Genomic DNA, 15,054 nt, shown 5'->3' with positions numbered 1-15,054 from the left:
AAATTCAAAGCCTTTACATAGAAAAGAGCAAGCAGGTAATTGTTAAATTGCAACTCAAGTCATTCAACTAATTCTAGAAACTAAGCTGAAAGGGCAAAACAACCTATTATAACAGTTTTCCTCTCCCCCTTGAGAAGCATATCTACAGGAAATAACAATATGCAGCAGGAAATTAATTTGAGAAACTAATTTCATTTATTAAATTAAATTTACAAATAGTAAAACCTTGAACCATTTAAGGACAAAATGCCTCCTTAACATGAGCATTTTTCGTAATGGGATCAAACTTATAGAGAAAATCCTACGAATTTTTGACAGCCAAATGTTGTAGGAGTTAGGCCACCCACGGATATCAGAAACAATAATAATAACACTCTGTAAATTTCACAATTCCAAAGGTACAGCAGACTACAGTAGACAATGACCAACCAGAAAGGGAGGGAAAGCAAGACGGAGACCAATATTTTCTATATTTACACGCATTATAGCAAGCTCAACGCACAAAAAAAAAAATTAAAAATGATTACATCAACTAAAAACATTGAAATTAATAATACAACCAGAAACCAAAAACCAGATTGCATCAACTAAAACCATTAAAAATAATAAATACACCCAGAAACCAAAAACCAGACTCCGCGTTAGAATTCTCAGAAAACATCAATCAAATACCGAAAAAATGATACATCACCAGCATCCTCACCCATTAAACCCAACATAATTGAAACAACCTTGAGCGAGATCAAGAGAACACACCTTAACCAAGAGACATAGACCAAATGTGGAAGACTGAAGAAATAAGATCACGCAGGACAATGAGAGACAGAGAAATAATTCAGCCAGAAATATGTTGCTAGCACGGAAACCGACAGCTTTAATGGACGCAGAAGGGGAAGCAATTGACACTGCACAACCCAATCAAGAAAGAGAGCGAGAGATTACAGATTGAGTGCCACGGCGGTTGGATGGGCTGATTCGTCGGCCGACGACGGAGATGAACCGAGTCTAGAACTCTTACGGAATGCTGATAACAGAGAACAAGTTGAATTATTGCTCTGATTTTGCTCAGAATCAGAGAAACGGTGATGAAGACGGCAAATTGAGTTGATCCGCCGATTATACCCTAAAGCGTTATATATAGTTATTGGTGGTATTTACGGTTTGGGTTCGTCTTAATAAATAAACTAATATTATTTTATTTTATTTTTTTTATTGAAACTTCGACTTTAACATTTATGTTGGCAATTAATAATATTTATATAATTAAATTGTTATATTTACGTTATTTCGTTTTCCATTGATTATGTACTTGATCGTGGCCATACTTTACTAGATACGCCTTATAATTATTTGGTTTCACATGGGTATCTTGATTTTCTTGTACGATCAAAGACGAGATTCCTGTCGAACCATCTAAGTGTAGTGTGATTGTAGTCGGCTCTAGACTGGTAGGTGTTGCTACTGTTAGGTATCACGGTTATGCTCGTCCAGTGTGTATTACCCGTAGTTGTATGCTCATGCCACGGCGCACCCTTTATTTAATTTCATGTTGTATTTTTTGTTTGTACGACTACTCGTGAAATCATGTCTAGGCCTTGTATTATAGATGGTCTAACTAGTTGTCAACTTCTCTCATGATTTTGTATGATCGTTCAAAGAAATCATGTCTAGACTTGTCACACGTTCAAAGGAATCACGTCTAGACCTGTCAGGCTTGAATTGCCTCAAAATGTACGGTATGAAATGCGACTAGTTGTCAAATTCTCACTACCCAAAAAATTATATGTTATTTAATACGTTGTGTTGCACATTTTGCTTATAGTTATATAACGTTACTTTTAAATCTTCCTTCATTCTTACTTTCAAACTCGTGTTCAAAAATCTCTTTGCCCCGTTTTTTAAAACTTTCTTCTCAAACAGGGTCAGAGGCTTGAGCATCCGTTGTCCAACCGTAGGTGACACGAATACAAATTAGTTTGACTCACTTAGTGTTGGGAGTGAGTGTTGCACAATCAAACAAGGCAAGAGGCTTAAGCATACGTTGTCCAACCGTAGGCGACGCAAATACAAATTGGTTTGACTTACTTAGTGTTGGGAGTGAGCGTTGCACAATCAATCAGGGTCAGAGGCTTGAGCATATGTTGTCCAACCGTAAGCGACGCGAATATAAATTGGTTTGACTCACTTAGTGTTGGGAGTGAGTGTGGACAATCAAACAAGGTCTTGAGCATACGTTGTCCAACCGTAAGTGACGCAAATACAAATTGGTTTAACTTACTTGGTGTTGAGAGTGAGCATTGCACAATCAAACAGGGTTAGAGACTTGAGTATACGTTGTCCAACCGTAGGCGACACGAATACAAATTGGTTTGACTCACTTAGTGTTAGGAGCAAATGTTGCACAAGCAACTCATAGAGATTCGAATCGAGATTTGACATCCAGATTTAGCACCTGATGACATCAATATTATCGGCTTATTAAGAAATCGTCCATACGCGATTTAGAATCACTCGAACGATAAATTTTTCAATACATTCAGCCACTTTATTTTACTTCCGTACGAACTCATGCTTTATACTTTCTATGTACGATTCAACTCAAATCCTTAATCCAATACCATCACATTACAAAGCTATAGAAATACAACTCTTCAATGATGGAATTGAAGTGTATTTTGAGTGGTTTTTATGTTATCATTTTTACAGTTAAATAACGCATCAATATCAATCTTAATGCCCTTTCCCTGCGCTCAAATCTCTTATATCATTCAAGCTGCCAGACCCTTCCAACCAATCTTTCAATTTTGCTTCTTTATCAGCCCTGAAATCGTCAAAACGATCGGACACCGAAAGTACATCAGTGTCCAAACCAACATCAACCCGATCGTCGCATTGCAACACATCGTTCACTTGACAAGACAGAGGCAGCTCGTCGCTATCCATATCTGGCTGTGACGAACTAGAACTAGCTGATAGAACTGATGGTTGGTTAGGTTCTGGCTGAGCCTTATGAACTTCGACTCGTGCAAGATCTTCCACGATGTCGAGCTGTGGCCACTTAAAGTTGCTCGCTGTTTCTCTAGCTGACTTGAATACCGTTGAAATATAGCCACCACCGTCGTCATCACCCGGGGCAATGGCTACACTTCGCCCCCAAGTGGCTGACCTCCAAGTGCTTACTCTCCCCGGTGGCTGCATACCATAAGTACTAAGGATCAAGCCTCTTCTTGGCTGTTTGGTTGACATTACAGCAAGAGACTTTTTGATGTCTCTAATCATCTCATCAGCAATGGGAAATCCACATTCTTTCATTGACCTCAACATCGTGATCGAATCCTCCGAATCTTCAGTGTGCAAAGTCGATTCACGAGACGTGTTCGCCACACTATTCTTCATATTGAGAACGTTGGGAACGGCATTTTTTGTATGCTGTTGAATGTAGAAAAGCCCAGTTGACGGTTCATTTGCGATATACTTGATCATCTCGGCCGAGCTTTCGACTATCTCCACAAAGCCATCAACTGTGGAGAATCCATACATCTTTTCAAAGGTGAATGGCAGTTCATCACTGGGTTTATGAAACATAACAGATGTAATTGCCCATTGAAATGAAAAGAGTAAAAATGGAAAATGAACAACAAACAACAAATTGTTGAACTAAGCTAATAAAAATTTGGTGCAAGTCTTAGAATTTATAGAAAATGGAAACCTTCTTATCTCCTCCTTGCCGTCCATACTTAGCCTGACTTGCTTACGTTTGGCATTGGGCAGTCCTCAACAACCAATGACTATGTTCACATTAGAAAACAAATCAAATCCTTTCTGTTCTAATACACTAACTTCTGTGTGGGCAATTGCAAAATGAAAGCATAACATAAACCGAAACAAATATCTCGCGATAATGATTTACTCATGAATTAAGCACAGACAAGTATGAGTAGTCGGATTAATAGTGGTTGATACATGCGTTACAAACGTGACTAGCCAACATAATATTTACCACATAACTCAACTAAACTGTAACGGCCCAAGCCCACCGCTAGAGGGGAATGAAGCATTCTTTATAAGGGTGTGGAAACCTCTCCCTAGTAGACGTGTTTTAAAAACCTTGAAGGAAAGCTCGAAAGAGAAAGCCTAAATAGGACAATATCTACTAGCGATGGACTTGGGTCATCATAGTTGCCATTATTACGTAAACGGTAAGGAAAATATTAAGAATTTTCAAGATATCTTGGGAAGGGAATGCATAACAATCGTTGTGGGAGCTTTGAGTTCCAATTACAATGTCCAAAACTCGGACTAGATGGAACTACTTCAACTTTGAGACGAGTTTACTTAGCTTTGGTTGGATTTTTGAGACAAGGAATTTAACGAAACATCAGACAGACTAAGTTCTTTAAACTTGTTGAGGATCAACGTGAGATCCCTCATTGGTTGGAGAGGGAAACGGAACATTCCTTATAAGGATATAGAAACCTCTCCCTAGTAAACGCATTTTAAAACCTTGAGGGGAAGCCCTTGAAGAGAATGTCCAAAGAGGACAATATCGCTAGCAATAGGTTTGGGCTGTTACAAATGGTATCAGAGCCACCGGACACTAGGCAGTATACCAACTAGGAGACTGGCCCCCAAGGGAGTGGATTGTGAGATCTCACATTGGTTGGAGAGAGGAACGAAACATTTTTTACAAGAATGTGGAAACCTCTCCCTAGTAAACGCGTTTTAAAACCTTGAGAAGAAGCCCTTTAAGGAAATACTCAAAGAGGACAATATCGGCTAGCGGTGGATTAGGAGTGTCACAATCAATGACTATAGCGGAACATAGATGGTCGGAGAACTACACCGAAGCTGAAGCTAAAAGTACCAAAGATAAAGGGAACTTCCTAAGAAACTAACATTACAAAGAACCTAATTCTGATCCTTACAGGTTTGGAATGGAATTGAAATGGTGCTTCTATCAAAACTTCCTTAATATCATAATTTAAAGAACTGTAAAAGACTGGGAACTATTTATACGAGGGGGAATGAACAATTCCATCCCCCTGTCCATATCTACAGCTTGTAAACGAGATTTTCATCGAGCGTCGTCGCCCATGAAAGACACACAAATTTGATTCAATCTCACCATGAAACGCTACTAATGTTTCAGATCCAACGCCAACATCAGTCTCTTCCACGATGAACATTCATCTCAAATCTAAACAACCAAGAACAATTTACAGTCTCTCATTACCAAAACCCAGCTAAAATATCATAACATTTCAAGAAAAAACATCTGGATTCTTCATCTAATGTTTCCGACAATATGAATATAAGAAAAGAAACATAATTAGGATGGATGAATAGGATAACTTACAGGAAATCCTGGAAGGCCAAGACGATTATTGCTTATCCGAGGCTTCTTGAAGGGCCGTAGAGGCAGATAAGAGCTCCAGAATTTGTCTTCCTCTTTGAGCTTTATCGGAACAATCCTGTCGAGTGCGCCGATGACGACATGTAGAGACAAATTCAAACTTAATTCTCGTCAGCAGAGCTCCGACATAGAAATTGGTGGGGACTTCGAGGAATATATATATATATATATATGTATGTATTTTCCTCTTCACGTGCTCTCTTCTGCTTCAATCTTCTCTTTTTCCTTCCTTTAGTTTTCAAGGGCTTTTCACTACGTTTATTCTTCTTTCGGAAAGGCTACGTTATTATCGTGTTTTTTTTTTCTCCGTTCCTTCTTCCTCAATCCGAGCTCGGACTTAAACAATTGCATGATATCGAATCAGACATTTAAAATGTTCATTATGGATCGGAATCACCAATTATTAAGGTTAAGAACCGTAATTAGTATCTTATTACAAAATTAAACTTGGAACGAATATTATGTTAGATGAATGTGTCACACGGTTAATTTAGGGAATGATCATGGGTTTATAATCAAAAAAATACTTTCACCATTGATATGAAGCCTTTTGAGGAAGTCCAAAGCAAAGTCATACCATTATACCATTGTGGAGAGTCGTGTTTGTGTAACATGGTATCAGAGTCATGCACTAAACTTAACCGTGCCAATAGATTGGCAAATCCTCAAATGTCAAACAAAGTATTGTGAACCTCAAAGGCATAGTAAAAAAGTGACTAGAAAATACTCAAAAGGAGTCGAGCCTCGATTAAACTTTGTTCGAGGAGAGGTGTTAGATGAAAGTATCCCACATCAGTTAATTTGGGAATGAATTTGGGAATGAAGAGACCAAATCAAAACCTCGTCTAACATATTAGATAATTATCTCTTATAATTTTAAACCTAACAAATAAGTCTAAAATGTAAATAAAAAACAGACCAAAATCACAACACTCACATATTCTTAGAAACCAAACCAATAAAGAAAAAATATCAATATTTCCAAATTTTATTTTGTCCAACAAATCTTAGTTTATTTATATATTTAGTGATAAAAATAAATGTTTATATGCCAAAATCGGAAATTTTACAGACATTGAAGGTTGATCCATATGTGTAATATGTTTTATAAATAATTATAAAATATAAATTTAAATAATAAGAAGAAATAAAATGACTTAATAATATTTGTAAAATAAAAGCATGGGATCTTTATTTAGCCGTTGAAGTTGGATCCCTATGAGACGATCACCAAATTCATAGCCGGAGACTCAAGGTGAACAAATGGCGCGAGAGGGGAAAAGAACCAAAAACCCTAACAGCAACGACCATGAAACCTTCCATTACCACCGATATCCGCCCCGCCGCTGCCGCCGTCATTATCGTCTTCACAGCCGCACTCACATTCAGGAGTTAATTTATCTATTTTCTTCTAATTGTTCTTTCATTTTCTCTAACTAATATAACTAACGTTTATAAAGATGATGTATTTCATAACTAATATTTAGTGAAAAACAGGGTGTATTGAAGCTTAAGAAACTTCGTGGACAGAACATTTAAACGAATCCGGAAAATACGAAGATAGGTACATACTTGGAATTACAGATGTCCACTAGGATGGACACTGCTGTAACGTTGCCCGAATATGGTGGGGATCACATCTGAGCGACCATGTTTCCTGTTTCAAATGATTCATCATAGAGCGCGCCTCCAGTCCACCTCTTTAGCATCTCTAATGCCGCCTTCGGCTGGTCCATTGGGACCATGTGACCCGCGTCGTGAACCTATTATCGAATATACAATCAAAATGATTTGGTTACAAGAGATTTGTTGCGTTTAAACATGATCTTCGTACCATCAAAAGTAAGTTTGAATGATTTTTAACCATTTCGAAATTGAGTCACATATGAGAGAGAGAGAGAGAGAGAGAGAACCTTGAGAAAACTGAGGGGGCCATGTTGTTTAAGCAATCCTGCTTCTGAACCATCGACTAGGAAAGGGACGTTCTGAGAATTCCCGAACTCCTCCTTACCAGACCATTCCATAGCATTTACCCATCTTGAATTGCCTATCCACATACATAGACACTCCAATCTTAGAAAAACATGCGTAAGATCTAGTATATCATGTTTGAATATTGTTACCTAGCCAATTGCAGATCAAATCATACTCTCCCGCATATACAAGCAACTTGATCCCGTCCTCGAGTAGAGCAGGAATACCCACTTCGGCGTTCCTCATCCAGTCCACCAGCATCGCCCTATAGACAGTAGGACTGCACGAAACAAATTCTATGTCCCCAACTCCGAGCGTTTCCCTAACAGATTGCAGGTTCAAGAATTTCTCCATATTTGAGAAGTCGTAGCAGAGACTCCCTTCACACTTTTTCCTGATATCATAGTGCTGAACAAGAGTGAAAAACGTTAATATCAACATTATAACCCTACACGGTTCCCATTTTCCATCAACGGGTTGCAGACACAAGTATACTTAAATATTTGCTGTCGTGAAAGGCATTCGGATTATGAGGAAACACGACAGAAACGATGTTGAAACTTCCTGGAAATCGTGAATTACTTGTATTTATATACCTTGTAAATTATATAAACCAATTATTTCTAACAAATTAATCAAACCAAGTCATTAGAAGTGCAGATAATTTAAAACTCTAATGCTATAATCGGAAAGAAAAGCAGTAGTCTTACATTCATATCACCGGCATGCAACATGATGCTGGTAAATATGGCGTTGCAAACAAAATAAGAAGTCATGCAAGAAAGTGTGCCATCAGTACCTAGAAAAGGAACGCGTATCAACAAAAAATACCATCAGATGCCATCAGAAGCTAGAGACAAAGGGCAATGTCTCGGTAAAATCACATGCCAAGCTACTAAATACCTACCACACAGATTAATTGCAAGTTCACAGGGTGGAACCAACAAGTTAATATGACGATGTTGAGACTTTGTAATGATGCCCATGTCCAATGCATAGTCTGGGTAAGTTTTGTATTGGATTGCTGGATCAGTAAGCCCATTGCCAATAGCAAATCCCTGACACAAACGTATTTAAAGATGGATCAAGTCGCTGGAAGAATATTCTTATATTTTTCTGATCTAATTTTAAGACACAATAGACATACTTTAAGGTTTATATGAGTTCCTTCTTTGGCTTTGTTTCCCTGATGAATCCGGGCAGCCAAAGCAGGAATATAATGCCCAGCATAAGATTCTCCAGTTATGAAGAAGTCATTCTCCACAAGGTCGGGGTGTTCCGCAAAGAAAGCCTGATTACAAAAAAAAAAAAAAAAAAAAAAAAAAAATTATTACAATAATAGAGGTGAGTTTTGATATTAATTTCGATCTCTCTACATTCCTCTACAGTGAATCAATTTGATGTTGCGTTACTAAATGTGGAATCAATAATGATAACGACTACGAAACATTTCCCTCCAAAACCAATTAGTAATAACAGTAACTAAGCAAAGAAAAGTGAAGGGAAAATACCTGCAAGAAGTCGTAAAGGTCATTACTAACACCATTTTCATCATGACGAATATCTTCCCTATCAGAACTATAGCTAAAACCAGTCCCAATAGGTTGGTCGACATACAGAAGATTTGAAACCTGCAGCAACGGAAGTAAAACAACTATTCTCTATCAGCCAGTGAACTTTGTAAATAGATATGGTAGCCAAATAAAAGTAGAAATGGATGAATGTTGCCTAACTGCTCGGCAAGATCCTAACCCTAAAAACAATCGATACAACCAAATCGAGAACAACAAATATATATATCTAGATCAAATAGAAAAACAAACAAATATACCTTATCCCAACCATATTCATTCCAAACAAGTGACAAGTTATTAGTAACTTTAAAAGGACCGTTTTCATAAAACATAGCCAATTCGCTACTGCATCCTGGGCCTCCAGTCAACCAGATAACGACAGGATCTGTTGTTTTGTTGTTACGGGACTCGAAGAAAAAGTAGAACATCCTACACAAATGAGAACAGTTAGAACTCTAAGCAAGCACGCAAATTGTAACAGAACAGAGCAATTGCTGATAATCAAATCAGGGTAATTTCAACAAAATTTCCAATTCATATTCAAGCAAAAGATATGTATATATATATACAGATACAACCAGTAGCGGAAAAAAAAGGATCCACTTCAATTAATTGAAACTAAAACTAACTGCGATTAAAACATAGATTATAATTATTAATTAGTATATATGCTGAAAGTATCTACAACGACATCCACAACTTCGTAACAACGCATGCAGTTGGTAAACTGTGAAGGAAAATCGACATGTTTGTCATCGAATCATCTTCATGGACCATAAGTTTCAGATGAACAAACTAGATATACACGAACCACATTTAACAATAATTCTATAAGATACCGTGCCCGATGAAATAACCTAGCACATAAAATCCAACATGCACGGAACACCGAACTCTCCAGTAAACCACCGAAATCCTAGGGTTGCTAAAACCTCACCTCGCATCATGAGAGTGTTCGATCTTGTAATATCCAGCATGGTGGCCCAAGTCCTCCACAGAAACCTCAGAATCACCAAGGATTGGGAATCTCAACTGCCTCTCCACGATTTTCTTCGACCCGGTGGCGATCAGAGAGGAATTTTCGATACTCCGATGGATGATATTGGCATCACTTTTAGGAAACAGATTGAGCTCTCTGATGAGCTTCTCAGCCTGGTCGGAAGGAAAATTGAAGGACGGAATACTAGGATCATCGAAGATTCCAGCCAAAGCAGAAGCCGGAGAAAGAATCAAAAGGGATAGCAAAATACAAACACAAATCGAGCCATTCATTTCTTGTTCCCTAGGAAATCCTATCCTCTCGCCTCTGAAAATGAAAATGTTTCTCTGAAACATAGCTACTGGAAAATGCTAACAACTTCAAAACATATATATATATAGAAATGGAGGGGAATTGCTTGAGAATATTTCACTTGTATTGCTTTAACGCATTTAACATAGATCTTGACCGTCCATTACTGTGCCAATTTTGATCATGCGGGACCTGTGTACATGAGCGGTTCAGATTAACGTGAATTTCACGCAATTTAAAATTTCTAGATCAAATTTGGACCTTTAAAAGTATAAAACTAAAATTTAAAAAAAAAAAATTGATGTTTTTTTTTTTAAATTAATTAATTACTATAATTAGTTACAAAGGGTAAATTTTGAGTTTTCTTTTCCAATTAAACATGATCACAGATAATAAAAATAATTTTGATTACAAAAATAAATTTATTTAAAAAAATAATTCTCCGAACGAGTTTCCAATTTTCCATGACTCTGAAACTTCAACTTAAATATCAAATGTTACCGCCATGGCAGTAAAATAATGTTGAATTAGTAGTTAGTTTGAACAAGGATGCCAACAATGTTGAGAATTATAATCTTCATAGAATCAGTAGTTGGAGGTAGTAGCAGGTCATTGAGTATGAGCTCGAGTTGGTGACTGCGATCTCGAATCTTGTCTACCGCTAATCGAAAAGCCCTTCGTCGTGCCAAATATCAACCAAGAAATCTACCATCTCCTGTTAGTCACATAACAAGCATCAATAAACGCTATAATTGAAAAGAACCAAGAAAATATGTATGCACTGCCAACAACAAAATCCTGGTTTCGAAAAAGTCAAAGATTCAAATTCTCATCCGCACATATTGAGTTCAGAAAAGAACCGATCGAGCAAGATGAAGGACTATATGCGACCGCACACGCACATATACTTGGAAATTGAATGCACTTTTCAGAAGCTTACCGGGAGAGGTATAGGCTCACTGAAGGGCTCGTTAGAGGAAAGCAGATCTTCATATGCTGTTGACCAGCTGCAAATTCAAAGTGAAAATTTCATCATTCAAATTATGTTCCTAACGAGAAATGCTTCTTCACTGGGATAAATGAAAGTGACAGAAGAAACCAAATAGTTATCTATCATCTCTATTGGGTACTTTTTCTTTCGTCTTTTACCGACCGTAAAGGATAGAAAAAGGTTTAAGGTTTAGTAAAAAATGGAAAAGGTATGTTCCTTCAAGATATAAAATGACTCTTTCTGTTTTTCCCCTTTTTTTTTCTCCATACAAAGACTTTTGTATCATTTATAACGACAAGTACCAGCGAGTCACCAACGACACCTTTGAATCAAGCGAACTTATCCTCCCAAAGAGTTATTTCAAGAACATACAAAACCTTTTTGAGTTCAATAACATGTACGACCTTAATTGAACAAACGTTCAACAATATGTTTGTTAGGAAGAAGAATTACGAACTTTAGACCTTTTAGTCGAGAGAAAATGTCTTAGCCCATCCGCAGAATTACGAAACCTTTTTATTTCAACAACTATCTAATTTCCATCAAGTGGTCAGAGTAATCACTAGCTTGACATTTAGAAAAGGTTCAGTAAAAATCTATAGGCTTAAGTTAATAATATCTTCAGGCATATTTTGTTCCTAAAAAATTGGGATGTCTACTTGTTTGCCTACTCCTGTTTAGGGTAATTTGTTGTGTTTATTATGATTATTGATTATGAACATTTTTTTCAAGTTCACCAACAAAACTAATAGAATGATTAACTATCTGCAACTGAGAACATTCAAGAGAGCAAGAGATCACCTTATCATTGATTCCTTCTCCATTCTTTGTTGCTGTAGAAATTGTTTATCGATCCATTTCTTTCTACTCTCGTGCCAATGAATTGCAGCTATACAACACATCCAATCAGATTGACAATGAAAAACACATTTCAAACCAAAAGTAATAACTACTACAAGTTACTGTCACCATTTCGAAAAATCTACGCTTAACGAAACAAAGAATTCCTTATTAAGACGATTCGAGCACATTCAAAGGCCAAAGATTCATGATATGCCTCATCAGATATTCAATCAATGAAACAAAAAAGTATGGGTCATGAAGGTGCCGCCTATCTTCCCTCAGAAAAACTCCTCCTCTGCCAAGCCATTACTACTAGTCCACTTTCCTTTCAATCTTACCTTCAGTTATGCCTGACATCCCCCTTTATATAACTCACACACATTTACCACATTCAGAAAACTCTATCAATAATTCTATCATTATTTCGTTCACGTTTTACGAAAGCGACGTTCTAGATCATCAACACATTCCAACACGATGCAAGAAACTAAATGGGGATTTATCGCTTCCTATTTTCGGTCACTCCTAAATGAAAGAGTATGGTTGGAGCCTCTAAATTGAATGGAATATATAAATTTGCATGAGTAGAACCAAAGAACAAGCTTTACTTTTTTTTTCTTTCTTTTCTTTTGAGCATTTATTCTAAGAGTTTTGAATTCTATGGGGTCATCAATTATATATAGCAGGCACAAATAAGCACATAAGAAATAGTAACTCCAAGAAACTAGAGAACAGGTGGCTTATCCATATAAAACATCAAATCTGAAACTGGTATTACAAACTTCATAGATGCTTGCTTACCCTGATTAACAAACGTGGAGGAGCTTAAATCCTTCTCTGAAGGCTTCTTCACTTCACTGGAAAACGAAGAACGACCCATAGACGGTTTCTCTTTCGAATGGGAACTTCCTTTATTCATCTCCATATTCTCTGGACTAATAGACTCATTCCCTCCTGCAATTATAAAGCAAGTGCTCTCTTTTAGAAGCACACAAGAAGTGCTCTAACTACAAAGAAAAGCAAGTTCTGGCATAACAAGCATTCTGAGAGAGCAGCCACTTAGCATAAAAACCTGTGTTTTTCATCTGATGAAACGTAAAAGAGAAAACACACTGAAAATCATCAAAACTGACAAGAAAAATTGACAAATTCACAAAAATTAAACAAATATTCTCATTGTATATCTTATATATGCTAAGATCTAGAACATCAGTCTAGTTTCAAATTGAAACGAATAATCTTATTAACCTATCTGAACTTGCCCCGAAACGAAACTCGATGAACTTCTAATTTAACTCGATTGACAGAATCAAACTAGCAAGGAAACTGGTTGATAATTCTATTATACTAAGAAAATTGTTTGAAGTTGCAAAACTGTTTTATCTATTTTGAATCCGATTATCCAGTCCTCAATTAAATTTACATCAGGCACTAATTTCCATTAAGAGATCAAAGCGTATTAAGTTGATAAACAAATTTCTCAAGTAACGTTTACTTTGGCCCTAAGAGAAATGTTCCATCAAGAACCGTGAACATTTAGGGATCCTCAGAGTTTTTGTCCATTTTTGTCAAGAAAAGCCAAGACGCTCCGCAATTTTCCACATAAAAAAACAAACGCTATCATAAATTATCATCACGGTCTAATCAAACCATTAGGTCCAGCTTTGAGATCCAAGGAGTCTCGTCTAATGAACCAATCAGGTAAATGAACAGAAAGTTAATACCGTTCATCCGTTTAGAAATCAAATGCAAGATAGTTCTTCCAAGTTCTAGGCAAAATGAATCGTATACAAAATGAAAATGAAAAACGAGAGTTCCTAATTTCTCAACTGAAAACACCAACAACTGTACGACACAAAATTTCTTGCTCCCATAACCTAATCTAACCAATCGAATTCGGCCATTTTTCGGTTGATAATCGAAAAACCAAGATTAAACTCGAAATAAAAGAAAAGATTATTTCGTCCATAACAGGACAAAATCCCGTAAAAAGACTCACCAATGAATTCTCCACAATACGAAATACATTTTTTGGCCCAATAAACATCAAATCAACCATCTACATGGGAAAAAAATCCAAAGAATCGAAAATCCAAATCAAAACAAGAGAAGGAAGAAACAGATTTGCCAAAAACCAGAGCGTTCAAGTTCATACCTCGAAGTGCGAACGTCACACGAGCATTATTCCAATCGAAACGGAAGAACAAACACAATAAGATAAATAAAAATCCAATCTCACTATCGGAGTTCGAGCGAAAAATCGAGAACGAGGCCAACAGAAAAAGGAAATTAAAATGAGGTGAAAAGAACAAATCGCAATCGTTTTGTCGACGTGCAAATGGGATGCATGGCTTTTCTTCTCCGATTTGACGACCAACGTCGGTTGCTGACGTGGATGTGATTACGATTGGTTAATTGAAGTATTTGAGTGAATGGACGAAAACCCCCCAATACCTAATTTGTGGAGTAGGGGTCTTTTCGTCCTTTCCTATCGTCTTGTTGGTTTGATGCTATTGTTCGCGTGACTAAAGAATTTAAATTATCAAATTTTAACTATAAAAGAGGTCGGATTATATATATTTTTTTTAAAATTGGGCTAGATTAAATTTTTTTAAAATTTTCAATGATATATTGTGACTTAAAATAAGAGGTCGAGTTGTGTTTGTGAACCATGTTCGATTCATTCGAGTTACCAATTCAACCAATCCGGTTGAAACAAAATTATAATTCAACTCGTGTAATGTATTATATTCTTGAAAAAAAAAACTTTTTTAAAATGGCAACCAAGAAAAAAGGTAGGTAAATTGTAAAATTACCGCAACCTATTTATTTTAATTTTATCATTCATTTTAGGGAATAAAATAACTATTTTATATATTTCTATATAATTTTTCACAACCGACCTTAGCTCAGTTGGTAGAGCGGAGGACGGTAGTTGTGTCGTCGAGTTGTAAATATATTTATTCAA

The 15,054-nt window shown here is 36.7% G+C and overlaps 4 protein-coding genes across 15 annotated transcripts in view; all 4 read right to left on the bottom strand.

The window, feature by feature from the left end:
* LOC111792388 (exocyst complex component SEC8) overlaps positions 1-1,083 on the bottom strand; it is a 32,212-nt gene extending 31,129 nt beyond the window's left edge. For 2 of the 3 annotated variants that reach the window (XM_087125353.1, XM_087125352.1), the window contains exon 1: positions 757-1,050. The gene's annotated coding sequence lies outside the window, so the exon portion shown is untranslated. Of the gene's footprint in view, positions 1-756 lie in introns of all 3 variants that reach the window. The other variant, XM_087125356.1, reaches the window with a different exon arrangement.
* Positions 1,084-2,569: 1,486 nt separating this feature from the next.
* Positions 2,570-5,932, bottom strand: LOC111779103 (uncharacterized). 6 transcript variants are annotated; one of them, XM_087126349.1, is made up of 4 exons: positions 5,357-5,932; positions 5,126-5,197; positions 3,710-3,788; positions 2,570-3,568 (listed from the first exon to the last, which is right to left on the bottom strand). In XM_087126349.1, the coding sequence occupies exons 3-4, from the start codon at positions 3,733-3,735 to the stop codon at positions 2,731-2,733; spliced, it is 864 nt and encodes a 287-aa protein (XP_086982475.1). In that variant the 5' UTR covers positions 3,736-3,788; positions 5,126-5,197; positions 5,357-5,932; the 3' UTR covers positions 2,570-2,730. The 6 variants fall into 6 exon arrangements, with proteins under 6 accessions (XP_086982475.1, XP_086982486.1, XP_086982470.1 ...); XM_087126360.1 differs by lacking the exon at positions 5,126-5,197 and having other exon boundaries at positions 2,570-3,521; XM_087126344.1 differs by lacking the exon at positions 5,126-5,197 and having other exon boundaries at positions 5,357-5,931.
* Positions 5,933-6,859: 927 nt separating this feature from the next.
* Positions 6,860-10,313, bottom strand: LOC111801214 (serine carboxypeptidase-like). The gene is made up of 9 exons (XM_087126340.1): positions 9,899-10,313; positions 9,219-9,390; positions 8,899-9,018; positions 8,535-8,678; positions 8,295-8,445; positions 8,098-8,186; positions 7,537-7,795; positions 7,327-7,460; positions 6,860-7,176 (listed from the first exon to the last, which is right to left on the bottom strand). Exons 1-9 carry the CDS (start codon positions 10,294-10,296, stop codon positions 7,048-7,050), a joined length of 1,596 nt encoding a protein of 531 aa, XP_086982466.1. The 5' UTR covers positions 10,297-10,313; the 3' UTR covers positions 6,860-7,047.
* A 341-nt stretch (positions 10,314-10,654) lies between these two features.
* Positions 10,655-14,496, bottom strand: LOC111791378 (uncharacterized). Of its 5 annotated transcripts, XM_023672709.2 has the most exons (6): positions 14,242-14,496; positions 14,086-14,145; positions 12,888-13,040; positions 12,045-12,132; positions 11,193-11,259; positions 10,655-10,967 (listed from the first exon to the last, which is right to left on the bottom strand). In XM_023672709.2, exons 3-6 carry the CDS (start codon positions 13,009-13,011, stop codon positions 10,914-10,916), a joined length of 333 nt encoding a protein of 110 aa, XP_023528477.2. In that variant the 5' UTR covers positions 13,012-13,040; positions 14,086-14,145; positions 14,242-14,496; the 3' UTR covers positions 10,655-10,913. The 5 variants fall into 5 exon arrangements, with proteins under 5 accessions (XP_023528477.2, XP_086978831.1, XP_086978824.1 ...); XM_087122705.1 differs by lacking the exon at positions 14,086-14,145 and having other exon boundaries at positions 12,888-13,171; XM_087122698.1 differs by lacking the exon at positions 14,086-14,145 and having other exon boundaries at positions 14,242-14,494.
* Positions 14,497-15,054: the final 558 nt, after the last annotated feature.

Source organism: Cucurbita pepo, chromosome 1 (assembly GCF_057944985.1).
Source record: "Cucurbita pepo subsp. pepo isolate OVF chromosome 1, ASM5794498v1, whole genome shotgun sequence".
Lineage (NCBI taxonomy): Eukaryota > Viridiplantae > Streptophyta > Magnoliopsida > Cucurbitales > Cucurbitaceae > Cucurbita > Cucurbita pepo.
The sequence above is the reverse complement of the archived record's forward strand: the minus strand, read 5'-3'. Positions and strand labels throughout refer to the sequence as shown.

Bases quoted from the DNA above. Each gene is read 5' to 3' on its own strand.
- LOC111779103 (XM_087126349.1), bottom strand. From the start codon at position 3,735: ATGGACGGCAAGGAGGAGATAAGAAG. The intron at 3,569-3,709 runs GTTTCCATTTTC...TCATAAACCCAG, and splicing joins GGCAAGGAGGAGATAAGAAG to TGATGAACTGCCATTCACCT.
- LOC111801214 (XM_087126340.1), bottom strand. From the start codon at position 10,296: ATGTTTCAGAGAAACATTTTCATTTTCAGAGGCGAGAGGATAGGATTT. The intron at 8,187-8,294 runs GTAGGTATTTAG...TTCCTTTTCTAG, and splicing joins ACTTGCAATTAATCTGTGTG to GTACTGATGGCACACTTTCT. The intron at 7,796-8,097 runs GTAAGACTACTG...ACTCTTGTTCAG, and splicing joins TGCATGCCGGTGATATGAAT to CACTATGATATCAGGAAAAA.
- LOC111791378 (XM_087122695.1), bottom strand. The intron at 12,133-12,887 runs GTAAGCAAGCAT...TGTGTTGTATAG, and splicing joins CTCCACGTTTGTTAATCAGG to CTGCAATTCATTGGCACGAG. The intron at 11,260-12,044 runs GTGATCTCTTGC...TTGAATTTGCAG, and splicing joins GAGAAGGAATCAATGATAAG to CTGGTCAACAGCATATGAAG.